General features: G+C 34.1%; 3 protein-coding genes, 1 long non-coding RNA gene and 1 other non-coding gene across 6 annotated transcripts; 1 reads left to right on the plus strand and 4 right to left on the minus strand.

Annotated features, from left to right (window-relative positions):
• Positions 1-715: 715 nt before the first annotated feature.
• Positions 716-1,447, minus strand: LOC130467553 (uncharacterized). Its single transcript, XM_056836095.1, has 4 exons — positions 1,318-1,447; positions 1,169-1,227; positions 962-1,077; positions 716-868 (listed from the first exon to the last, which is right to left on the minus strand). Exons 1-4 carry the CDS (start codon positions 1,359-1,361, stop codon positions 716-718), a joined length of 372 nt encoding a protein of 123 aa, XP_056692073.1. The 5' UTR covers positions 1,362-1,447.
• Positions 1,448-5,593: 4,146 nt separating this feature from the next.
• Positions 5,594-6,140, minus strand: LOC130467938 (uncharacterized). Its single transcript, XR_008928024.1, has 3 exons — positions 6,005-6,140; positions 5,822-5,911; positions 5,594-5,738 (listed from the first exon to the last, which is right to left on the minus strand). It is a non-coding gene; the product is annotated as an uncharacterized lncRNA (long non-coding RNA).
• A 3,585-nt stretch (positions 6,141-9,725) lies between these two features.
• On the minus strand, positions 9,726-21,355 carry LOC110804853 (pleiotropic drug resistance protein 1). Of its 2 annotated transcripts, none has more exons than XM_056837065.1 (23): positions 21,107-21,355; positions 17,524-17,647; positions 17,252-17,340; positions 17,059-17,143; positions 15,766-15,925; positions 15,478-15,554; positions 15,119-15,172; positions 14,902-14,992; positions 14,491-14,792; positions 14,134-14,415; positions 13,622-13,938; positions 13,364-13,524; positions 13,174-13,280; positions 12,861-13,017; positions 12,603-12,781; positions 12,175-12,507; positions 11,790-12,080; positions 11,613-11,696; positions 11,342-11,475; positions 11,013-11,240; positions 10,722-10,893; positions 10,390-10,644; positions 9,726-10,199 (listed from the first exon to the last, which is right to left on the minus strand). In XM_056837065.1, the coding sequence occupies exons 1-23, from the start codon at positions 21,244-21,246 to the stop codon at positions 9,942-9,944; spliced, it is 4,080 nt and encodes a 1,359-aa protein (XP_056693043.1). In that variant the 5' UTR covers positions 21,247-21,355; the 3' UTR covers positions 9,726-9,941. The 2 variants fall into 2 exon arrangements, with proteins under 2 accessions (XP_056693043.1, XP_056693042.1); XM_056837064.1 differs by lacking the exon at positions 21,107-21,355 and adding an exon at positions 18,292-18,826.
• TRNAG-UCC (transfer RNA glycine (anticodon UCC)) lies at positions 20,445-20,516 on the plus strand. Its single transcript has one exon. It is a non-coding gene; the product is annotated as a tRNA-Gly (tRNA).
• Positions 21,356-21,863: 508 nt separating the features above from the next.
• On the minus strand, positions 21,864-25,766 carry LOC110804852 (uncharacterized). Its single transcript, XM_022010454.1, has one exon. The coding sequence runs from the start codon at positions 25,764-25,766 to the stop codon at positions 21,864-21,866; it is 3,903 nt and encodes a 1,300-aa protein (XP_021866146.1).
• Between the last annotated feature and the right edge of the window lie 835 nt (positions 25,767-26,601).

Genomic DNA, 26,601 nt, shown 5'->3' on the forward strand with positions numbered 1-26,601 from the left:
TAATAAGATTTCAGTACCGTACCGCATTCTCAGCTTGCAAATAAAGTCTTTCTGAAAACATAAAATAGTACATTAATAAAAGATTATATATTAAAATAATATACGTACATATATTCAAAATTTACTTACATCTTCATCTGTGTTTTTGAAGCCACAATTCCAAGTCTGGTTGCCTTTGTATATCTCCATATGCCTCATTGCATATACCCCACAATCAGTCTTGTTTGTTCTGTTTTTCCATGGCATTTCAAGCAACACAATTTCATATGCTGAAATCTGTGCCTTCCGCAAAGGATGTCCTTCTTGTTCACAAAATATTGTCCATGCTTCAAACTGAAATAAAAAGAACATTTAACTTAGTAAAAGAACAAAGAACAAAGAACAACAAAGAAACAAAGAACAACAAAGGAAGGAAAAAAGAACATTTAATTTAGTAAAAGAATAAAGAACAACAAAGGAAAGAACAAATAAAATATATAAGAGGAAATTCTTCAAATAGACTTACAGTTCTTTCTGCAAATGTTTTATATTTATCATCATATGTAATTCCTTCAGGTAAGGAGAGATTGTCAATGATCTCCACCTTCTTCGCCTTTGGGTTGATTACAATGAGATAAAAATGATCACCAGACCAGACTGGAAAGAACAACTACAAGCAGAGAAAAGAACATTAAACAAAGGAAAACGAACATATGTAAAAAAGAAAAGAACAATATTATAATTTTAGCAGATGGAATCCCTTCAAAGACTTCACACCAGCAGTTACATACTCATGGCGTACACTTAAAATAAAATTTTCTAAGCGTTTGCCCTCGGTTGCTTGACTATCCTGTGATCCACCATACGGTTCATTCTGGCAGAGCATATTCTGCACCGAAAAAAAAAAATTAAATATATGTTATATAATAAAAATAACTGAAGAAGTACGAAAATATGATTTTTTAGTGATATTAAAACTTACGAAAGGGATTGTAGAGAAATAGAACTTCAAGTTACTCTTGACACTTTGATCTGGATCATCATTCAGTATTCTTGCAAAAGTGTCAATAACATTATTCATCACCCACACATTGGGAGCTGTTTTAAAGGAAAAGAACAAAAATATGAGTAAAAGGAACATCAACAGCATTTAAAAGAACATTTTAAATTCCAATAATTAAATATATACCTAGGGTTTGAAACTCTTCTCTGGTAACTATATTCCAATCATCAGTGTACAACACCTGACTGTTATAAGAATGAAAATAAAATTTCCATAAGAACATGTACAAAAAGAACATCTACATTCAAATACTTGTAATAGTATAAAATTCTTACGTTGGGCTTCCCTTTCCAAAGGCATAATCCAGTACGCATCGCATGTCCTTTTCCTTTTGATTCAACTGTTCTTCCCCAACCAGTAGGTGTGAATACTGAGTTAAGAAGGGTGACAGTAACTTGAGGGGAACATTTTCTTTCTCTTAACAAGTTTAGGTACTTGTACGTTATCTGGATCCTCTTCCTCACTTATGAAAACAAAGACATTATAAAGTAAAAAGAACATATTAGAGGGAAAAACGAATTCAGACTAACAATAAAAAGAACAACAAAGTGAAAAGAAAAGAACATTTTATAAATGATAATGAAAAATAACTTGTAATAATAAACGAAAAATAACTTATAAAATAAAATGCAGTAGTCATACTCTATGTTTATAGATGTAGGTGCATTTTCTGGTTGCGAGTACACCGCACTTGGAGTGCTAAAAGAGTGGAAAGAAAAGAATATATTACTATAAATAAAAAGAACAAAAGCGAGAAAGAAAAGAACATTAAATTGAAGATTATGAAAATTATATTTTAATAAAATACAGTAGTCTTACTTCAGGAATATTGATGGAGTTTCCATTTCAGTCTGCGACTCAGCGGCAGTCGGAGTCTTAAACTCGGATTCTTCAGTTCTAACAGTTGGAGACATGGGGTTTCCATCTTCAGCTCCTTTGATTAAACCTTCCATAGTCTGAAACTCGGAGTCTTCAGTTCTAACGGTTGGAGACATTGGTTTTCCATCTTCAGCTCCTTGGATTAAACCTTCCATATCTGATCTCACATTTTCAGGTTCTCTGTGTATTACAAAAAAAAAAAAAGAACATGTGAGGAGGAACAAAGAACACAATGAGAAGAATTAAAGAACAAAAGTGCAATGAAAAAGAACATATAAGTTAATATTAAAAGTAGGAAGATATTAAAGTAAATATAGAAAGAACATAAAGAAATATATGAAAGGAACATTCCGAATAAAAGAAACAAAAGATCCATTAAATAATTGTATAAAGACAGAGAATTAATAAAAAGAACAAATCAAACGAATAAAAAAACAAATAATTGTTTATAAAAGAACATTGTGAATAATGAAAGAAACAGTCACATATTTATTATACATGTGTATGTGAACTGTTTTAAAAGAACGCATACTCATTTTTTCTGTAGGTGGCTGTTGTTTTTCAGCTTCATCTTTGTTGTCCCCTGAAATTGTCTCCAAATCACGTTCAGTCAAAGTTTTGTTTGCCAAGATTGCTTCTAATCTCATTTCCTCTTCAAAGTCGTGTGCCTGAGGAGGAGGATTTGAATCGGAAACCATTCCAAGCTTCAATGTCAAATCAGCAAATACATTAGGCTGGGAAGGCATGATCGGAGGTGTTAAAAATGGTGGCAAATCAAATGGAACATCCTCAGATTCCTCGATTTCCTTTCTTTCATTTCCTTCTGTTGCCTTTCGTACTGCTTCCTCAAATAGTATTGTGAAGTAGTCTGAGCTGAAAAATTCTTTATCTTGACTGAGGATTGAACCAATCTCCTCAGTATTCCTTCCTTCTTGTCGCTCTTCTGTAGAGTTGCCCTTCTCAAAAGTAACTGGAATTTCAGTTCCAGAGCATGTTGACCACATTTTTGCCATATTGAATGGCAGACTTTTTTTGACATCAATAGTAGTGTCAAAGAACTTTCTGGACAACGACAATAAGTCGTTGAACTTGTTCATGACACTACTGGGTTCAGTAGTGGTTTTAGTGAATTCAGCATGGAATTCCTGTTTAACAATAACAACAATAAGGACTGGATAAATAAAAAGAACATTCGAATGGAAAAAATAACAAGAGAGATTCCTAAAAGAACATTCAAGTAGAGCTTAGAAACATTGTTAAAGATCGAAAGAACATGTCAAAGAGATAAATGAACATGTAAATAACATGCTTAAACATATAAAAGAACATTCAAATGTAAAGAACATCTTTTTAAGAAAAAAGAACATGCTTAAATAACATGAATAAACATTTAAAAGAACATGTAAAAGAACGTAAAGAACTAGTTTTTGATAAAAAGAACATAAACACAGAAAGCAAAAAACATGGTAGGAAAAAAGATTATATTGAGGACGTAAAAGAACATTTGTTGGAGGAAAAAGAACATTACAACAAAAACGTTGAAAAAATAAATGGAATGGTTTTGTTGAGTGAATTTAATTTTTACCTCAATTGTAGAAGGGACTTTTGCTTTCTCACTGGGGTCTGCCTGTTGCTCTGGCAAATCTTTGTCATCCCCGAGTTGAGTCACTGGTGCACCTTGATGTTCTCTGGGCACATCATTTGTGGACCAGTTAGGCTCTTGGTGTTGATGTTGCTGTTGTGGTTGCTGCAGTGGTTGCTGCGATGGTTGTTCATCATGTTGCTGCTGTTGTTGTTGTGGGTGTTGAAGAAGAAGTGGTGGTGGTTGTTCACTGAGTGCTTTATGCTGTTTGAGCAGCTCCATCTCCTCCCTGTACAGTTGTAGCTCAGGTGGACCTTGAATTCTGTCCAGAATCAAGCCATGTCCGAAGCCTGTAGCATTGTCATTGCGTACCCTGCTGCTTATCATATCTCTTGTCCAGCAAGAAATTAGGGGGAAGATCCTTGGAGGGTACTCTTCCATGATCTGCACCCGATCGAAATAACATACCTAATTTAACAATAACAACATAATTTATTGTTAGTTAGGTGAAAGAAGAAGATGAAAGTAATATATATAACAAAGGGAAATTCTAGCTTAATGATTGAAATTTACCATTAGAAATGGTAGTGGACCAGCAAACCATCTGCTACGGTCCACATTCCAGTACATAGCTGCCCCAAGAAGGCTGGTGTATGCATACTGGCACCAATTTAGATTCCTCACTTGCTCCAAGTCAACAGTGCTTGCTAGGAATCTGAAGTTTGGCTTTTGAAACAGAAAAATATAAAAGAAAAGAACAGTAATTATGATTTTAAATAGAATAAGAAAATAGAACATTCAATAGAAAATAAAGGAACATTAGAGAGAATGAAAAGAACAATGAAAGAAGAGCAAAAGAATATTGAATACAACTGAAAAGAACACAACTAACATTCATATAAAGGAAAGTACAACAATAGGACAGTGAAAGAGAAAGAAAGAATATGGAATTCGACAAACAAATAAAAGAACAATAAAAATATTAATAAACATTTAAAAGAACATAATACGCAAACAAAAGAACATTAATGAGAAATAAAAGAACATTAATGAGAAACAAAGGAATTTTGATGTATACCGATAAATTAGTAGTGGATTTAATGCAGGTGTTAACTGCAACCACTAGGAAAGATCTCTTCCATTTATCATCAACTGGAGTCTCATCTTTGATCAGTTTTTCAACCATTTCTTTCAATTTTGGGCATCCAGACTTCACTTTCCAGTATGCCCAAAATTCAGCAAAAACCCTCAACACTTCAGGATCTTGTTCATCAGTCCATTCCACGACCGGAGCTCCTCCAATAGGTATACCGTACACCAGGTATACATCCTCTACAGTAATATCAAGGGAAGACTTTGGTAGATGCAAGGACCGGTCGGACGAGTTGAAATTCCTAACCAACTCGTACGGGAATGGATTTTCGTTTTGTGGGATGTCAAGTTGCAGAAGAGATCCAAAGCCTAACTCCACGATGGCTTGTTGTTTTCTTATATCATCTGGTTCATTAGATGCAATTCCCCTCAAGAATCGCATCATCAATTGCGGAGTTTGCCTTAGATTTAGTTTCCTTTCTTCAGGTTTTGGTTTGGCAACAACCAAAGATTTTGGTTTCTCATCATCCACCACCTCCATGACCTCATCAGAAACAACAATGTGTTTACTTCTTGTTGCTCTCTGGAAAAAAGAAAAAATATAAAGAACATTAGTCAGGGAGTAAAAGAACATTATAAGGAAGAAAAAGAACAAATAACTTAAGAAAATTTTTGACCTTCTCAACTACTTTTTTCCCCTTCTTCATTAAGGGTTCACTTTCCTCTTCTACTTCTTCACCTTCTTCTTCACCTCCTTCTTCATCTTCCTCGTCTTCATAAACCTCCCTCACAACTATCTGATTAACTTTGCTACCCCTCTGAATGAAAAAAGAACATAAATGATAATGTAAAGAACACAAGACAGGAAAAAAAGAACATTCTTTATTTAAAACATAACATTTATCTCTATTATAATATAACATTAAGGTAAATAAAAAGATATACAAAAAGGGTAATGTGAAGTTTACCTTAAGTGCTGCAGTCTTTTTTAAAGTAACTCCATTCCCCTTCTTAGCATTTGGTGCAACTTTTTTTGTTGAAATTTTCTCAGCAGGCAACAAGCTCTTCTTCTTATGTGCCTCTTCCAATTCCTGCTTTACCTCTTTGATAAGATCGGGAAATTCTTCTTTCAGCAATTGACTTCTGTTGACCAAAACAATAGAACATAAGTAGTAAAAAAAAAGTAAAACACAGAAAATAAAAAGAACACCATTTATGTAAGTTACCTTGTCCTTTTCCTGTTTGGTATTGATTTCCTAGACTTCCCCTTTGCTTTTTCAGGTTCCTCACCAGCTTCTTCTCCGTCTTTTTTCTTTCTAGTAAAAACATAAATGCAAAAGTATGTTTAAGAAACGAAAATAACAACTACAATGTAAATATGAAATAGTATTAACAAACACAGATGATACCTCAAAGTAATTTTTAAGTTCGTTTTCTTTTCTTTTCTTTCTGGTTCATCCAGCTCTTCTGGAACTTTTACCTCAGCCTCCTCTTTTTCAGGTTCTTTCACTTCTTCATGCACTTTTACTTCATGCTCTTTCTTTTTAGTTTCTTCCTGCTTTTCAGGATCTTTGCTGGAATTTTTTTGTCCTTCTCCACCCTTCTTTTTTTGTTCAATCAGATCCAGCTGCTTTTCCTGTTGTAGCAGCTTTTCCTGAAGTGCTTGCACCATCTTCTGTTGTTCTTGCAATGCTTTCCTTTGTTTGGAAAGTCTATAATGAAAAAACATATGTCATGAAAAAAAGAACAACACCAAAAACACATGTTATGAAAAAAGAACAACAGAAAAATGTTTGAAATAACACATGTAATGGAAAAAGAACAACATGTCGTGTACAAAAGAACACAGCTATGCTTTTGGAAAGAACACATATTATGAAAAAAGGAACAACACAAAAAACAAGTGCACAGTTCTCATCCTGCACCCTTGTACAATATCTTATTCATCTGATTTTTTTTATTTTTTCATATACAATATATAAATAATGTTTGTCCTCCATATTCTCATTCATTCATCATTTTATAATTTTAGCAACACATTTTAGAGAGAGAAAAATGAGAGGTTTTATTTTCTCTCAACAGAAGAGAGAATTTAAGAGAGAGAAAGAGTGAAATGCGATTTCTACTTTCTTCTCTCTCCAACTTTTCGCATTATTGTTCCTGTTTTTTTGAGAATTAGTGAATTAATCAGAATACTAATTCTCAGGAGATGAAAAAATACAATTTGCTAATTTTCGTAGAAAGAAAATTGAAGGAGATAATGAAATTCAAGAGGATTGTGATCATTTGCTGAGGATTTATGTTGATGTTGTTGATAAATGTTGTTCAACTGTTGATCAAGGTATGCTTATATGTTCCTTTTCTTATGTTCTTTTTATTAAGTGTTCTTTTACTGTGTGCTAACAGTTTTAGGTTTGTCTTTTAAATGTAGATGGTTTGTTCTTTTATCCGTGATTGATTGTTCTTTATTTTTTAAAATACATCTAAGAACAAGTAAAAAGAACACCATCTCATCAAATCTAAGCACATTGTTCTTTTTAATTTTCATTGATTGTTCTTTTAATGCCTAGTGATCTTTTAAGTAGGCATGGACTGTTCTTTTCTTCTAGATGCATAGTTCTTTTTAAGCCTACATTAATACTGTACTGTTCTTTTGAGTGTACATTGGTTGTTCTTTTGAGCCTACATTGATTGTTCTTTAAACCTGCACAGTTGGTTCTTTTAAGTTTTTATAGATAAGAACATAGATAAACAAGAACATAGATCAAATTCAATAGATAAGAACAAAATTATAGATCTAGGTTTAAGTTCGTCAAAATTGTACTGTTCTTTTTAGTCTATTTGTTGTTCTTTTAACCTGGGCGAATTGTTCGTCAAACAGTAGGGCTAATAAAAAGAACATACAGTAAATAAATAAAAGAACATAGATCTACTTATTTAATTTAAATTTCCACTGTTCTTTTGAGTTAACATCCGTTGTTCTTTTAAATCTATACCATTGTCCTTCTAAGTGTATGATTCAGTGACTTAAAATACATTTTAAAAAAAACATAAATGTAGATCTACTTTTAAATTCGTTAAAAAATGTATTTGGTTTCGTTATTGTAATTAGAACATTAAGGAAAACAAATAGAACAAACAGAAGGTGTAAATGAACCTAGGTTTTTGTTTAAAAAATCCACTTACTCGCTCTCTTCTTCTTCTTCCGTTTCTGAAACTTCTTTGTTGATATCTTCCAACAAATCCGCATCAATTGTTGGTGTAATTTCTTTCTCTTTCTTCTTTTTGTTTCTTAAGTTCAATAAAGTCGTTGTCAAAGGAACATCATCCCTTCAAATGAAATTTTATAGAAAATTAAAATTCATGGGAAATTCTCTAAAAATTAAAATTAAACTGAAATTCAAGAAAAAAGAAAAGAAAAATGAAGTTGAATTCTTACTCAATAGAACATTTCGCATCAACTTCTTCTCCTTTTTTCGATTTCCCCATTTTCAATTGTTAGGGTTCAAGTTTTTGTAACCAGATTATCACTTCCAAAAAACAAATTGGGGAAGTTTTTAGAGTGAAAATAGTAGAATTTCAAATTGGGGAAGTTCGGATTTGCAATAATTTGAAAGGTTTTGCACTGTTTTTTTGATTGTTGGTGAGTGAAGGTTTTGCATGTAGGTTGAGTGTGAAAGTGAAAATAAATGTCGCATTCAATGATGTATTTATATATGATAAATTGAAGAGAGAGAAAATAACTGCTACAGTATTTTCAAATTTAAACTTCCTTTTTTTTTGTTGTTCTTTTCGTTCGCTCTTTTGTTCTTTTGGCCTATAAGTAAAGAAAATGATGTTCGTTTGAGTCTCCTTTGTGTTCTTTTTATTATCTGTTGTTAGTATTTTTAAATTTGTTTTTTATTACTGTTTTTACTTAAATTATATTTTTTAATTTTTTTTATTTTAAACAGTAATCTATTTTTTAATTTTTTAAAATACAAAATGAAATACAAGTAACTTATTTATTTTTATTTTTTATTAAAAGATTTTGAGGAGAGAGAAATTAACTGCCACGTTTTATGTTTTCATAGGAAAACTTCTGTTTTGCGGTTTTTTTCTTGCCACGTTCATTATTTCAATAAAAAACTTCTGTTTGGCGGTTTTTTCACTTTTTAACGTTTTTGTTGTTCTTTTCGTTGGTTCTTTTTTTCTTTTGTGCGTCTGGTGTTGCATTTGCCATGTTCTTTTTAAAAGTGCAGAGAAATCGTTCTTTCCTTGTTTTAACCTTTCTGGTTTTTAATATGTTTGTGTTTTTCTTTTTTTCTTTTTGTTCTTTTCCTTTACTTTCTGATCTTCTCTCATTTTAGTGTATTATGTTCTTTTACGTGTTTTAATCTTTTTGGTTTTTAATATGATTGTTCTTTTCTATTTGTTCTTTCGTTTAATTGCTGATGTTCTTTCTTTTTAGTGTTTTATGTTCTTTTACGTGTTTTTACTTATTGTTCTTTTACGTGTTTTTACTTATTTGTTGTTTTAACCTTTTTTGGTTTTCAATGCTATTGTTCTTTCCTGTTTTACTTATTGTTCTTTTGGTTTAATTCTTGATGTTCTTTCTTTTATGTTTTTGTGTTCTTTTATGTTTTTTGTTGCTTTTTTATGTTTTTGCGTTTTGTTCTTATTTTTCTGCGTTTTGGTGCAGGTGCACCTAGATCTAGGTGCACGCGCCTGTACCATCCGCGCGTTGCCTCTGGAGTTGGGGTAAAACTCTACAAAATAAAGAGTTGAGAAGATTTTGGCCTTCTATTGTATTTAATGGCTGAGATTTGTTGCCATCTAACGTAGTCCGTAAAGCTTGAAATGTGTTAAAAATACAAGTTAGAAATTGGTTCGTGTCAAATGAATAGATGGTAGTAAAGGGCCTTTATTATGGTGACATCCTTTAACGAATCTGGAATCGTGGGTACTAATAGTGCTAGAACTTAGGCTTCGAATTGCATTTGGTATAGTCTAATTTTTCTAGTTTCTGCTTTGATCTGATTTGAATGTTTTTGGTTTTTTCTTATCGGTCTGGACTCTGGTGTGGTGTGGTTTTAAGAAGAATAAGTAAGCAATAAGGTGAAATTTACATAGGCTTAGAAATTTGTTCCAATGTTATGATTAAAACCTGCTTATAATAAAATGGTCATCTCTAATATAATATTAGATTGTTTCTGGTTTGCAACAAGACAAATTTGAGGTACAAGTGAGGAAAGAGCTAACATCAACCTCACTAGTCACTACTAGTCACTAGTCACTAGTCACTACTAGTCGTTTATATCTACTAATACAACGGTTTATGGCAAAAATTGACAAGTATAAAAAGTTCTATCTTTTCTGGAAGTTGAAGACCTTGGTGAAGAAGCAATGCAGGAAAATGAAGAGTACGTTGAAAGCAAGCATAATAGCAATGACAACTCCTACGAATTCATACTTGTACCCGTAGGAGTCCTTTAAGAATTGGGTGACTGACTGGCCTGTATTAAGCTTGGATTCTATATCTCCATATTGAGAAGCTACCATTCCATATATGGTCCATGATACCGGGCACACCATGGTATACCATTTCCACCATACCGGAACCCTCTGCATATAAACAAACACATGCACCATTATTACTCCGTATTTATTTATTTATTACGGAGTACAAATTTACAACTACAAAGGGCTATGACAAGTACAACGTACCGGCATATCATGACCGTGTTGAGGCTGTCATACAAGCATAACAAAGCATAAACATATATTGTGTTCAAAAATCAAAATGTCTACTTACATTTCGAGGCATTGCAAAACCGGAGAAGAGACTCCACAAGGAGTAAACAAGGCTAGCAAATACGGAAGATGTTTCTTGGTTAGGAGTCATGGAGGAGACCATCATGCCAAAGTATGTGAAGCACAACAGTGAGAGTAACATGAAGAGGAATTCCTGAAAGAACTTGAAAGCTGTCCATTCGAACCCCATCATTGCATAGGATATGATCTGGAATATGGTCACTTGCGCCAAAACATATGGAATCTCAATCATAACCTGAAATATAATATCAACCATCAATTTCTATAAATCACAAAATTAAACCACTAATTAATTAACTCTAAAGAGCGTACCTGTGCCAAAGCATATGGTATGGCTGCATACAACCCAGAAGATCTCTCTCTATAAAACGCTGGTTTATCCATGTTCATAACTGGCATCACACTACCACTAGTCTGTGCTCCAATGAACATTGTGTAAGTGTAAATTGCACCGATTCCACCAACAAGATCAAGTTGCGTATTCCTTCAAAATAATCGTCAATACCATTGTAAGACCATTTTCGCATATATACCCATTATTCATTATTCTCTATTCTCAAACAAGACCAGGAACCAGGAACCAGGAAAAGTTTAGCATTTCACCTTCTAGACCCTATTTCCCAGAACACAATGCCGAACATGAAGCCGGATGCTAATGTAGTCATGTATCTAACACCGTTATGAGCTGTATCTCTCCAATATGACTTGTATTGCCTCCATAAACACATTTTCCATTGAGTAACATATGTTTGAGGGTATGTTGTTGGAAAATGGAGGTCTTCAGAACCAGGTGGAGGTATACTTAACTCCCCTATCAAAGCTTTGTTTGTCCTAACCAGCAGAATGCAAATCACTTTTATTCATTACAAAACCGAAACCAAGAAACATATCAACTACTCCGCATTAGTAATTACTAATTAGTAAAGCCTTACCTGTAAAGCTCAGAATTCAGGTAAATGCTAGTAAAATCAACTCCTAGTCTCTCCTCTTCTGCTCTCGCTGTCACTTCTAACACCCAGGTTGCAGGGTTGTACCCATCTCTTATCTTACGTACTCCATTGATTTGCTTCAAAAATAACAGGAAAAGTTTTAAACTTTTATGACTCAAACTGCTTTTTATTAGTTTCTACAAGTCAAAAAGAACACGGCCTTAAAAAGCCAACAGGCTACATGGTCATCAAATCTGAAGATGTATATACCTACCTCAAAGTAACTCATCAGCTGGCAACAGTGATGACCTATAGGACCTGAATATAACACTTGACCTCCTTGCTTCAACAGGAAAAGCTGATATTTACAGAAAAAACAAGTCATAAATCATGCATAAAAAAAACAAAATTAGACTGAAACCCATACACACAAGATAAATTATCTCAATACCTCATCAAAGGATTCAAATATATCAATGCTAGGTTGATGAATGGTGCAAATCACTGTTCTCCCGGTGTTCACAGTATTTCTGACAACCCTCATGACAATTGCAGCTGCCCTTGCATCGAGACCAGAAGTAGGCTCATCCATGAACAATATGGAAGGGTTAGCAACCAGCTCTACTGCTATGGTAAGCCTTTTTCTCTGCTCTACTGACAGTCCATTTACATTTGGGAGTCCTACTAGCGCGTCTTTTATTGGAGAAAGCTCGATCAATTCCATGATTTCATCCACAAAATTCTAAGGAAAACAACAAAATTTAGAGCATTTATAAAACTCAAAGTAGGAAAATGTTGCAATACTAATTGGTACACAAAGAAGAAAAGGAGAATACCTGCTTAGCCTCAGGGCTAATATCCTTGGATAACCGAAGGGATGCAGAAAAGATGATTGATTCATAGACAGTCATGAGGGCAACATGGATATCATTCTGTTCACAATATCCTGAAACTCGAGCAAAAGTTTCTTGCTTCTTTGAATATCCTGAAACTTTAATGCTTCCTTCTATATATCCTGTGTTTTTTCTTCCAGCCAAAACATCTAATAGAGTGGTTTTTCCTGCTCCTGTGACTCCCATCAACGCGGTTAGGACACCAGGTCTAAAAGAACCACTTACTCCATTAAGTAGCACCAAGTGATCATGTGGGTTTCCCTTTTGTTTCATCATCTACATTACATAAAAGCACTTCATTTTTTAGTTAGTACTTAAAAAATCAAGAATGCCTTTTTAAATATTGAACGAATAGTTACTAGTTTGTTTACCTTTGGCATGTCAACTGAATATATGATGTTCTCGAAAGTCATGCAGAGAGGTGTGAAAGGTAGGCTAGTGGTTTTACCACTATTTGGTGTTCTGTTTCGGTTTGTGTTGTCTGCCTTGGTAGTCATTTCAGCTTCCGTTTCTTCAGCGATAAATCCTGATGAATGGGACTGCCCATATGCTGTGAAGGTAGAAAATGTATTAGTTATATGTGTAACAGTTAACAGATTAGTTGTTAATTAAGCACATGTTAGGCTTACGTTTGAGATAGGCAAGCGCGAGATTGGCAAGTAAAGCGTAAAAGAGTATGAAGCCGATCAATGCAGCAACACCAATCCAATACCAATGAGGATCAGTAGTTGCTCCACGAGATTCCAGGACAGATAGTCCCAATTCTTTGTTCGTTCCTGGGAGATGCTGAATAATAATTACAGAACAAAAACAAGGTGAAACATTATCAGCCATGGAAAGTTCAGATAAGGGTGAATAAGTTCAGTTTTATAGCTAAAATAAGTTCAGATACAGAACAACAACTTCAAGTAGATTCCGGTAAGGGCTAACAATTGATCTTACATGTTTTTCCCATGAATGTCCAAGGAACTCGGTTGAGGCAATGGCATTGAAAACATACAACAATGGAGATGTCCAATAGCCCCACAGTAACCATTTCCTCATTGCCTCTATAAAATCAGGGGGAAAAAACACAGGAAGATCAGTTTCTGACAGAAAACAGCGCGCTGTGTCAAATGATTTTAAGTGTTACCTTTTGCTAGCACAAAACCACTGAATATAACCAGCCACATAACTGCAAGATTAGCTACTACACTTGCAATGGAATTATCTCTTGTTACGGCACCGATACATCTAAAGAGAGTGTAAGACATCTGCCCACATAGTATGAAGATAAAAGCATGTTTCAACAGCCTGAAACAGTTTAAACAACAACAAAAAAACAGAAGTTAGCTAAAATGTACTGAAAACACACTAACAGATTATGAAGAAACCAGTAGGAAAAACTTGCCTGAAGAAGTTAAGATCAAACCCTATGATGAAATAAGTTGTGAGCACCCAAATAATAACTTCAATACTCGAAAAAATAATCCCAGGGAGCAATGTTGGAAACGAGTATGCCCATGAGGGGAAAAATTTGAAACTCCTTTGCTTATAGTACACTGGAAGTTTGCTAATGGTCATGGGTAGAACAGCATATCCTGAAACAATGAGTGTTACTAGTCCAACAAAGAGAGCCCCCATATGAACTACCCCATCTTGGAGTGTTTCATGATGCTTTCTATCTTCGTAGAAAGCACTTGCAACGATGAATCCAAGTATTGCGAGCTGCATTGAATCCATCCCCGGTATAAGGAATAACAACAATATAATCCCGGTATAATAACATAACGTAAATGTATGTTAGGCTCCATTTGGTTAAACTGAAATTAACTTATCTGAACTTATTTGAAACAAACAGACCTTTATAGATTCATAGTTATAGGGCAAGATGAAAAGTGAAAAGCTATTTAAGTAACTTACTTGAATCGACTTGAAAGCAAAGATAAGTATGTTTCTTTTCATGAGAAGGATTTCTCTAGATAGACAGGCTTTGAATAAAACCATCTTGCTAGCTCCAAATTTGGACTTAGTCAAGGAGAAAGGGTAACTGGTGGACTTATCAAAAGGTACAGCAAGCTCATTTTGAATGGTTCTTCCAAGATGAAATTCCTTAAATCTGGCAGCAAATTGCTTAGTAGAAACATAAGTATATTCCTCCTCTTGTCTTGCCCAAAACTGTGCTTGATCCTTTCTTGATATAACCTGTCACAAAGTCAGTATCTAACTCAGAAAACTTTTCCTCGTCGATTTTGCAGGATTAAGATAGTGTTTAGGTACCTCTTGCAGGTAATCAGCAACAGCTTTCCTTTGAGGGCATCGAAAACCAAAGGATTCGAAGAAATCGAGAACATAAACTCGAGGTCCTTGGTACACAATCTGTCCCTCAGAGATGAGAATTATGTCATCAAACAGCTCAAATGTTTCAGGGGGTGGCTGAAGCAGAGAGATTACAGCAGTTTTGTTCATAATGTGTACAGATTGCTTGATTGAGTTAATTATCTGATAAGTTGTAGAACTGTCTAAACCAACTGATATACTGTCCATAAAGTACACATTTGCAGGTCCAACCATCATTTCCCCTGTGTTAAATCATTACAAAAATCATACATAGTTTATTTACTTCTTGTACAAGTATTAAGTATATATGGTGTAAAACTGTAAAATAATTTGAAACAAGTCCACACTTACCGATTGTCACTCGCTTTTTTTGACCCCCAGAGATGCCTCTTCTCATTTGATCACCTATAAGTGTATCTGCACATTCCTCCAACCCCAATACCTGAAAACAAATTTTGACTAATTGCTTCATTTGGGGATTCTTTAGCAAATTTGTTCCAGGACCAAATTATTTTTGGTGCCAATGATCCACAGAGGCAATACAAACATATGTAATCAAATCCGTTACCTTAAGAACATAATCAGTGAACAAAGCTCTTCTTTGTGTATCCATAGCTGATGCCTGTGTACAAATTAAATGTGTAAAACACCAAAATTTAAGTTGAAAGTTTTAGTCTTGTTTTATCCATTTTGAATAATCAATGCAATAAGCTTTAGAAAAATAGAAAAACAAGTTAATAATATTTCTATTTCCCGTGTTCCTGTCTGATGAGTGTTACCTGATTCTCTAATCATCCTACACGAACTGTGACCCAAAATAAAATATTACATTTTTTGTCCAATTTAGCAAATTATGTAGTAGGTAGTGAATTATTAACCCGTACTCATCTCATACTAGCGAATCAAGTAATGATGTCTCGGACTAACCTTCAAGAGTGAATCTAGCAAGGGATCTGGTCTAGTGTCTATCTCCTTTTCTTTTCTCAGCAGATCCAAGAGCAACTCTTTATCAAAGAAACAATAAGCAACAAAATGAGGATCATAATACAAACTTGGCAAATTTGACATTTTGATTAAAGAACATGAAATATGTCATGTTTGTTAACATGTAGAGAATACAATTATGTTTTTTAAGTGTATAGTGAACATCGCACGCATGCATGTACTCATGCACACATTAGAAATGGAACGTGTAAGGGATTGAGAAAATAATACCATAAGCATGGCCAACTCCTTGACAAGTGGCAGAGAAGCTTAAAGTTTCTCTAACAGTCATCTCAGTAATGTGAACATCGTTTTGACTAACATACACAGAACACCTCTGTGGCACAAACTCATGCAGCTCATGTCCATTGTATGTCACCTTTCCAGAAACCTGATCATTTATTAATTAATTTATTAATTAATTTAAAACAAGCCAAAATAAAGGAAAATCTGCAGCATTTATTGATAAAAATTAAATACTCACTAATTATTTTTTTGCATTTTTCAATATTCACTAAATTAAAATCAGTGCACGCATGCATATTCAATTATTTATCGGAGTATAAATTAATTAAATACGGAGTAATTATTAATTTGCATGAAATACATATAGATGTCCAATTTTTGTGCACTACATTTCTAGAAACAAACGATCTCTAAAAAAAAATCAAGGAGTAATAAATGATCAATTCTGTAACTTCTTAGGTATACTTTGAGTTCCTGGTTTCTCTTTCTGTATAGGTTTACTGAGAAATCGAGTAATTGACTAGCTCTCTGACTTTCATGCGTGACCGCGTGAGGCTAAGGGACAAAGTCTCACGTATCAATCTTATTCTAGAAGATTATACACCGGAGTAAAATTTGACTCAAAATGGTTAAAAATTATATTTATATACTTCCTCCATTTTTTTTAATTGCACCATCTCTGATTTCACGCTTGTCAATGCACTATTTTAACCACTAATATCTCTCATTATACAATTTAAAAAATTATAAAAATTTGATAATTTGAAAGTATATTTCGAGACGAATCTAACAAGATCCCACATGAAAATATTTTTCCTTACATATAAATCGCAAAAAATAATTATATAAGAATGCGTAAATACTGCTAAAATCAAGATGGTGCAATTATTAAAAAATGGAGGAAGTATGTAAAAGTTATCTATTTAATTTGTAGTAATAAAAAATTTCATGTTAATAAAAAATAATCTTCAAAATCACTAATAATGAATAAAATTAATCATCTAATCCTTTAAAATATTTATCTATCAACTTTTTTTTATAATGTAAAAGTTGTAAAAAACTAGGTTAAAGTTACAAAAAACTATTCATATATAATTGCACATGCTATAATAATTATGAAAATTAAGTGAAATTTTAAATATACATATTGCAATGAATAGTAAAAAATCATAATATACTACAATTATCATGTAAAAAATTTACTAGTCAATTTTTATTGACATTGACTTTAAAAGATTCGGTAAAGATCAAAAATATAATTAGAGACGAAGAGAGTACCTTTAGTTCCGAATCGAGAAGACCAGACAAAGCTAATAGTAGTGTGGTCTTTCCCGAGCTTGGTGGACCCATAAGCAAAGTCATCCTAAGGTCAAACACAATGTAAATGCAATATCTTAAATATTTTGTTCAATAATCATAAAATCAATATAGGAAATCCAACATAAGAGGAAATAAAAGCCAACAGATTTACCTTCCTGGTTTGATGATTCCACTAAAATCTTCAAGAATTTGCAATTTTCTCTTTTTGCTTGGAATTATATGGAGGTAATTTAGCACATTCTTTAAAATAAATAAAAAATGAATCAAATTTCATCAAACAAAAATTAGGGTAAAAAAGATCAAGATTTAACTTGTATAGAATATTTGAGCCTTGATTAATAAAATTCTTACTTAATGATTTTTTATTTTTTATTTTTTATTTTGTAAATAGCAAAAACAAGAATAATAAAATTTCAAATATACCTCAAGAGTATTCATGACCAATGAGTTGAAGATTGAAGGTAAAGCTCTAGTGCCCACATAACCATAAGCCTCAACATTTAGATTCTCAAACCGGACTTCTATTGATGGTATTGCCAAGGAAACTCTATTTCATCAAACAAGTAACAATTAGTTAGTAAGTAATTAACTTATTAACATAATGAAAATGATTAATTAAGTAACAAATTATTAACTCATGCATTTTATTAAATTTGATATTAACTATTAAGTATTAAGAAATCACTCTTTCCTTAACAAATAAAAGCAATCATGCATTTTAAATTTGGAAATGGAAAGATATATTTACATAATAAATAGAAACATTATTCTAGGATGTACCTATTTGAACTAATCTAATAGTCAAAATTTACGCACCTCAAAAGAAACTAAATTACCTTTTGAAAAAAGTTTTAAGAAAACATTTTAGAAATGGGAAATTAAATTTACATGGAAAAAAAAGCCAAGATTCATTATGCATGGATCATCACTACTGATACAATGTAAGAAGATAGATCGATCATAATGTAAGCAATCTTTACCTTTGAACCGATTTAAAGATAATGAATAAAGAAAGAATAAAGATTCACTATGCATAGATTAGCTAGTAGGATTACTTATGGTATGTTGCAGAAAGGTTTAAATTTACGCAATCTTACCTCGATCTGAACCGATTTAAACATAACAAAAGATGAAATATTTACCAAAACATAGGAAAAGAGAAGAAAAACACAAAATAAAAATGTTACTTACCGATCAAACCTAGACTTGATTTTGTGCAAGAAGACTTCATTTTGACCCATATTTTTAAGCAATCTATTCAACAAAGCCTTCCTTTCAACAAAACTAAGTTTAGAAACATCAACCTCTTTAAATTCACCTGCCACTCCATGCAAAAAACCATGGTGCGCTCTTTCTGATGTTGGGAGCCTTTCAAGTGTTGCCCAATTTATTTCATTTTCATTACTGTTATTATTTTCATCTGAATTACTACATGAACTTCTCCTATGCTCAATTTTCACACTTTTAAACAACCTCATTTTTCTAATAAATTCTAACTTAATTTGTAAAAATTCACGACTTTAACTGAGATTGATTTGATTTAATAAAATGTCTACCTAACGCTCCTTTAAAAACAAATTAAGAAAATATTTTGGTGAATATTTTGTGTAGATTATGGTCTTATATATATAGAAGAATTGAAGCTATTGGGAGGTGGGGTGAGGGGGGGCATTATATAGAGTTGAAGATCATTAAAAGAAGAAATAGAAAAAATAAGAAAAGGCCAAAAAAATAAAAATAAAAACGTGTATTTTTATTAAGGTAATATAATAAATAGGGGAAGTGATAAATCCAAGGAAAATTTTACTTCTTCCAAGGAAATCCACATTTTTTTAAATGTGATTTCCTTGGAAGAAGTGAAATTCTTCCTTGGATTTATCATTTTCCAATAAATAGATATATTAACTTGTGAATATAGATTTTAATTGCATCATATATTATCATACATGATGCTTCTTAGTGATTTACCTTCTAGAATATGAGTATTTAATTTTATTTTATTTTAAGGTTCTAGAATGTGAGTATTTGTTGCACAATATCTGCAGATTGTGAATTTATGATCTTCCATTATTACATATGGTCTTTGTTGACTCCTAATAATACTTAATGTAAACAAGTTTAATTTTCTTATTAATGTAAATGCACCAATAATGCAATTCGCTACTAAAGACATAAAGCTTATGGTGAGGTTTCATTCTAAATTTAAGGTCGAGGTAATAATAAGTGAAGTAATTAACCTACCAATACTATAAAGAGAAGTAACATATATAGTCACACCCTTTCATTTTTATGAAAGAATAAATCAAAACTTTGATTTTAGAGAGGTTTTCAAATCTCCATATTTCCCCACTATAGTGGTAACAAAAAGTTCCACTAATTAAAAAGTAGAACCATTTGTTACAACAAACACACTTAAATTAAATATTGTGATTTCATTGCTTGGGTCTAATTGATGTAATACTAACACAATGTCTCATCTTGTTAGTATAATGCCTAGTTTGTACGTTGTAACTAAATTGGGCCTTGCTGCTCTTTCTTTTAATAAATGAAAAACCTCAAATTATCAAAAAAGTAAATAAAACTAAATGTTGGCCACAATTAGCATGTGTTCTACATCAACTCCGGAATTAGAATATGTACCACATTAGCATCACCAAAAAAAAAAGTGAATGCTTGGTAGTTGAGGGTATCAAGGGACATTATAAAATATGGTCCATAAATTTAGAGATATAAGTTTGTACACAAGCATAATAACTATGGTCAACCTTTAGATGTATTGGTGTATGTATACTGATGTGGATTTTGGTGTGTCTGGACTTAATTCGGATCTAACATGCTTCACTCGTATATTTTAATCTAAGCGTTTAACTTCGGATTTTAGGTTTCACTTACTATAAACTCATAATTTTGAAGGGTTTTGTAAACAAATATGTTAGCTTAATTCACTCGATACTGATCACACATCATATACCGATATAGGGAGTACATAATAATACTTGACTACTCGTAGTATGTAATAATACTCGACTATTGATAGTGCTTATATGTCTCATGCATACACGTAGTGTACAACAGTTGGAGAAATTTGGGGACTTGGCAACCTTTCATGAACATATCAATAACACCAACCATCCAAATAGATTCATTTAGCTTATGTCAAAATAAAATTAAGTAATTAAAAATAGTTTGATTTTAGTTTTACTAAGCTCTAACATTAATTAAAGACGTCAAAGTTTTATCGTACCCAAAATACATACTCGGAGTATCAAGTGTAGAAACTAACCAGAATCTGTGCAACACTAAATTATAATATAACATATTCTTTTCTAACATAACCAATAACAGCGTCTGTAGTCCAACGGTTAGGATAATTGCCTTCCAAGCAATAGACCCGGGTTCGACTCCCGGCAGACGCAACTTTAAATTTTAAGCTTCCATTTCTTTTTTCGCGTTTTGTGGACCGTTTATGTTAGTCGACCTAAACAAATATAATACTTCCTCTGTTCTTTTTTAAATGACACAATTATTTAGGGCACGTTTGCCAATGCACGATTTCAAACGTTAATATCTCCAATTATAGATAAGAAACATTATTCTAGGATGTACTCCGTACCTATTTGAACTAATCTAATAGTCAAAATTTACGCACCTCAAAAGAATCTAAATTAGCGTTTGAAAAAAGTATTTAGAAAACATTTTAGAAATGGGAAATTAAATTTACATGGAAAAAAAAACCAAGATTCATTATGCATGGATCATCACTACTGATTCAATGTAAGAAGCTAGATCGATCCTAATACGCAATCTTTACCTTTGAACCGATTTAAAGATAATGAATAAAGAAAGAATCTAGATTCACTATGCATAGATTAGCTAGTAGGATTACTTATGCTATGTTGTACGCAATCTTATCTCGATCTGAACCGATTTAAACATAACAAAAGATGAAATGTTTACCAAAACATAGGAACAAAGAAGAAGAACACAAAATAAAAATGTTACTTACCGATCAAACCTAGACTTGATTTTGTGCAAGAAGACTTCATTTTGAGCCATATTTTTAAGCAATCTATTCAACAAAGCCTTCCTTTCAACAAAACTAAGTTTAGAAACATCAAACCTCTTTAAATTCACCTGCCACTCCATGTTTTGTTTTAAACTAATAATAACGACCTTAAGAAATGTGCAAAAACATCAAGCAACGAGGCAAAGGAGAACTGAAATTGTTAGCAGTAAATCGTGGGATACATTGGTTGGGCTAAATGAAGTCAATGTATTTAATATGCCTGCTCCCTTTTGCCGAAGCAGTAGCGCAAAACAAGCCAATACATGGGCCTGTATACATTGTTGGGCACCCAACCCAACTTGGCAGCTGGACATCACAGTAATACCATTATCCAACTTATCCGTCAAACTTTGGAATTCTTCATCTTTCAACTTAGTAAAGTGGCGAGTTTCATTTCTAAAACTATTACTCATTAGATCTGCCAAACATTTGGACCAATATCAGATCGGGTAAATTCGGTTCGGGTCATACCTATTTCAGATTGGATACAACTGTACAGGTTTAGGTCGGATCTATTCAGATATTCAATTTAATTTAGTTTATGAATAGTTGGATCGAGTTCATATTTGAGTTTTTGGATTAGTTTAAGTTTTTTTTTTTTTTTTTTGACAACAGCTACGCATTCTAAACTAAGCAATCAAATTAAAGCTAGTTCCTATAATCCTACAATTCTGGGCTATTTCATGTGCTTGTTGAATCACCCTTCTGTCCACCTTGAGAATCGTACAGATGTTGAAGCTAGTTGCTTGATTCTTCTAATCATCCAAGAAATCCTAACATCAGCATTCACTGCATTCCTTAGAGCTGAAATCAAGACTGATGAGTCTATCATGATAAAGATTTCTGATTTCTCTTGTTGCTTCACCCACTGCATTGCTCTCAGACAAGTTTCCGTCTCAACCTGTATTGCTGAGTGTGCACATCCATAGAAACCCCCTCCTGGTTGGAAATGGGTATCATCATGAAATTTGTAAACCCAACCTCCTCCTGATTTGCCTGTCTTCTTTTCCCATGAACCATCAACCTGCAAAACAGAGTTAGAAAGCTTATCCTTAAGGATCCCCAATTGAACCAGGTTAAAACCCGGGGGAACTTCACCCTCCTGATTTTCTTTGGGAGCAATTGGGATGCAAGATTTATAGAGTTTTGAAGTATCTAGAATCCTGTCAACATTCTGAAGAACTAAACGCGCATGACCATTCTCATTACGAAAGATTCTGTTGTTCCTTGTAGTCCATAAACTCCATAGAACCGCAACGAAACAGTCGATTCTGAAGCAGTCAGAACCATCCTTGCTACGAAAGAGCAGGATATAGCTTTGAATCCATTTCTTCAAAGAAATGTCTTCATTATCATTTGAGCAAATCTGTAGGGGCGAGCAGCTCCAAACCAGTTTTGCTAAGTTACAAAAACGGAAAATATGTTGTGAATCCTCACTAGGAAACCCACAGTAACTTGTGATTGTTACAATCCCTCTCTTGTTCAGATTTTCCTTGGCCGCAACTGCATTGTACATAAGTTTCCATAAAAATACTTTCCATCTAGGTAGAATGTCGAGCTTCCAAATAAGTTTGAAGAAAATAGCATCCTCCTTGCTGACTTCCTGAATGTCTTTAGAACTTTGTTGCGAAATGAAGGAATAGCCAGACTTAGTAGAAAATTTTCCAGAAGGATGCATCTTCCAGTATAAGTAATCATCCTCTCCTTCTTTCGGTTGCTCCATTGCTACAATTGCACTTGCATCTTTCCAGACAAAGCATTCTCTAATCTTGCAATGGTTCCACTCATGATTCTCTCTTATAAAATCTTTCACTTTCCATAATCTAGCTTGGAATATCTGTTGAGAATCCTTGACTTCAGGCACTCTTCCTTCTACCCAAGGCATACTAACAGCTTTAACCTTACTCCCCTCTCCAATTTTCCAAGCTAAACCCTTTTCAAACTTCTTAACTGCCTGAAAAAGGCTCCTCTTTCCCCAGGAACTATTTTGTGCCAAACCTATCTTAGACAAGTTACTACAAACCAAACAACCCTGCCTACTATTCACCACCCTTGAGATTAAAAGGTTTGGGTTATTGTGGATCCTAAAGGCTTGTTTAAAAAGAGGAGTGTCATTAACTAACTCCGCGGATCGAATTCCTAGCCCTCCTAGTCTCTTTGGCCGATGAACAATCTCCCTTCTTACCCAATGTATTCCACGCTCACCATTCCCAGCCCACCAAAATTTTGCAATCAACGAGTCAATCTTGTGGACAGTGGCACTAGGGATCTTGAGGCTTCTCATAACATGAGATGCCAAGCTCATGAGAATAGATTGAATAAGCACCAATTTTGCCGCCTGTGAAATGTGAAGGTGGGACCAAGAAATAATCTTGTTAGAAATCTTATTCAGCAAACTCTGAAAGAAGACAGATTTGCTCCCAGAAAGATCAACTGGTACACCCAAATGATTTCCAACATTGTTAACCACTGGCATGGAAAGTAACGATTTCATTTCCTCCACCTTTTCTTTTCGTAAGTGGGGTGAGAATTTTGCAAAAGATTTTTGAAGATTAAGCTGTTGCCCTGAGATTCTGCCAAACTCCCCAAGAATATCAGCTATGTTTTTGCAATTGGTTGAATCAGCTTTGAAGAAAAGCAACGCATCATCCGCGAAGAAAAGGTGTGATATCGAAGGAGCTCTTCTCGAAACTTTAAGACCCTGGATCTGCTTAATATTTTCAGCCATTTGCAGCATTCGTGACAAAATATCCATGCAAAACAGAAAAAGATAAGGTGACAAAGGGTCTCCTTGTCGTAGACCACATTTAGGCCTAAATGTTTCGGACATTCTTCCATTCACTATCGCCTTATAGGAGACCGTCGAAATACATTGAGAAACAAGCTGGACCCATTGAGGAGGAAACCCATATGCTAAGAGAACTTTGAGCAAGAAATTCCAATTAACACGGTCATAGGCTTTAGACATATCCAGTTTAATCACTACCGCATCCGAGGATTTTCTCGTATTAACCATGTGGATGAGTTCATGACTTAAAAGAACATTATCCTCAATATACCTTCCCGGAATGAAAGCATGTTGAAAATCCGTTATCAACATAGGTAGACACGACTTCATTCTATTCACCATACATTTCGAGATACATTTATAGATCGTGTTACACAAACTAATTGGTCGAAAGTGTCCTGCCAAAATCGGAGTGGCAATTTTCGGAATCATGACAAGGAGCGATTGATTCCACTCTTTTAAAACATAACCCTTTTCGAAGAAATTTAACACACTCTCACAAACCATAGGGCCCACTAACTCCCAATATTTCTGGAAAAATTCCGCATTAAAGCCATCTGGACCCGGGGACTTACAACACTTTATATCGAACATTGCTTTCCGGATTTCCTCATAAGAAAAATTAGATGATAACATGGCTTTATCAATCTCTTTTATTTGGGGTAGGTCAAGTTGACGTAGCACAAGATCTACATCTTCTAGGTGAGAATCTTGAATACTAGGATTAAACACCTCCTTCAAAGAACTAACCACCAAATCTTCAACCCTCTTTTGCCCTTCTACCCAATTATCATTCTTATCTTTTAAGCAAAGGATTTCATTTCTTACTTGTCTTTGTTTTACCCTCCTATATAGCATAGGCGTTGGACAATCCCCAAACTTAATCCAGTTTTTCTTCATTCTTTGCCTCCAATATTCGAATTCCAGGGCACCTCTTGGAAGCCATTCATTGATTTTCTCTACATATTCTACACCTTGCTCTATTGACACAACCCCATTTGCCAAAGTTTCTAAGCTCTTAGTTGTCCCCCTCCAATTAATCCCCCACATCTTCTTATTGTTCAAGTACCATCTTTGCATTATGGTGCGCAATTTCTTTAGGCTATTTGACAATCTAAACATGGGTGATCCTAAACTTCTACTATTCCAAGAGCTATGCACCAACTCTTTAATCTCTGGGAACTGCAAGCACCATGACTCAATTTGGTATGGCCTATTAGAACTTCGAGTCACACAATCAGAGTTGTATAGAATTGTTGCATGATCAGAACATACTATTGGTTCATTAAACACCCTCCCATTTGGAAACTCATCAAACCATGATTGAGAAACATATGCTCGATCTAATCTCTCCATTATAAGATCCCTCCCCTCTCTTTTATTAGACCAGATAAATCTCGGACCAGAAAAGGGAACTTCTATGATTCCAGTGTCAATTAGCCAATCATTAAACCGTTCTCCTCCCCTAATAACAGAAGACCCCCCTAGCTTATCCTCCAAACTACTCAATTGATTAAAATCCCCAATTAGAACACAATGAGGATAAGCAGAAATGATCATCGCCAAAGTATCCCAAACATTCTTCCTATCTTCTACTTTCGGTTCTCCATACACATACACAAAATACCTACATATTCCATTACTTTCCAAAACACTACATAGTACAAGGTTCGAAGAAGAAAACACTAGGCGTACAACAGCCTTAGTCCAACCAAAAACTAATAAACCCCCCTTACTACCCATCGAATCAACACCAAAAGAGGTAGAAGGATTTAGAACCCCTAATTTACAAGCCGCATCCACATAAGACATTTTTGTTTCGGAAAGAAAGAGAAAACAAGGTTGCTTAGATCTGCACAACCACACTAGATATGGAATTGCAAGGGCGTGTGGGTTGTTGAGACCCCTACAATTCCAGCAAAGAATCTTCATATCTGCTTCGGGGACTGATCTGGTTCAGTCTCCTTAACCACTTTGTGAGTCTTCATTGATGCTAATATCGCCTCCTGTAATTCAATTACCGCTCCAAGTGATTGATCCTGCTTACTTGAAGATACAACTTCACTCCTCCTCCTCTTAAACCTACTCGTAACAGAAGAAGATGATGAAGATGATGGTTGCGCTCTTTTCTTCCCCTCCTTTGTATTGGCTACACACCCATTCCTCTTTCTCCTAGTACTCTTCACTCCCGAGCCCATTTTCTGCTTCCCTTTGCTCTTCCTTTCAAACTTCTTGGAAACACTCACCCCCCAGCATCGAGCCATATCAACATCAGAGAAAGCTTTTGAGATAAACTTGAGCGAACCAGAGTGATCCCTATTCCACATATTAAAACCCCCTTTTTCAGACCAACGATGCAAAGTTTTCCGCTTTTTAATACCTACCCATTCTAAATCAAACTCACTTCTTCTAATCCCATTAACCCAGTTCCCCTCAGACTCTTCTTCTCTTACAGGGATCTCCATACACGATCTCACTCTTTGATCTTTCTCCCTAACTTTCCGTTTTCCCAAACCAGACTCAACAATATCAGAACCAAAAATTGACAAATTAATGGAACTAAAAGGCGAAACAGGAGAGTTAGGAGGATCAAACTCAGTTAAAGGTAAATTTGGCAAGTTTCTCCCAAAGGAGTTTGGGGAATGTG

This window comes from Spinacia oleracea, chromosome 2 (assembly GCF_020520425.1).
Source record: "Spinacia oleracea cultivar Varoflay chromosome 2, BTI_SOV_V1, whole genome shotgun sequence".
Taxonomy (NCBI): Eukaryota; Viridiplantae; Streptophyta; class Magnoliopsida; order Caryophyllales; family Amaranthaceae; genus Spinacia; species Spinacia oleracea.

Excerpts from the sequence above, each read along its gene's own strand:
- LOC130467553 (XM_056836095.1), bottom strand. The coding sequence starts at position 1,361 with ATGCGATGCGTACTGGATTATGCCTTTGGAAAGGGAAGCCCAAC. Across the intron at positions 1,078-1,168 it reads AGAAGAGTTTCAAACCCTAG|CTCCCAATGTGTGGGTGATG; the intron begins GTATATATTTAA and ends CCTTTAAAACAG. Across the intron at positions 869-961 it reads ATTTCTCTACAATCCCTTTC|AATATGCTCTGCCAGAATGA; the intron begins GTAAGTTTTAAT and ends TTTTCGGTGCAG.
- LOC110804852 (XM_022010454.1), bottom strand. The coding sequence starts at position 25,766 with ATGTCTTATGTGGATGCGGCTTGTAAATTAGGGGTTCTAAATCCTTCT.
- LOC110804853 (XM_056837064.1), bottom strand. The coding sequence starts at position 18,578 with ATGAGGTTGTTTAAAAGTGTGAAAATTGAGCATAGGAGAAGTTCATGT. Across the intron at positions 15,555-15,765 it reads AGGAGTTGGCCATGCTTATG|AGTTGCTCTTGGATCTGCTG; the intron begins GTATTATTTTCT and ends TCTTTGATAAAG. Across the intron at positions 10,894-11,012 it reads TGGGAAATAGGGTCTAGAAG|GAATACGCAACTTGATCTTG; the intron begins GTGAAATGCTAA and ends ATTATTTTGAAG.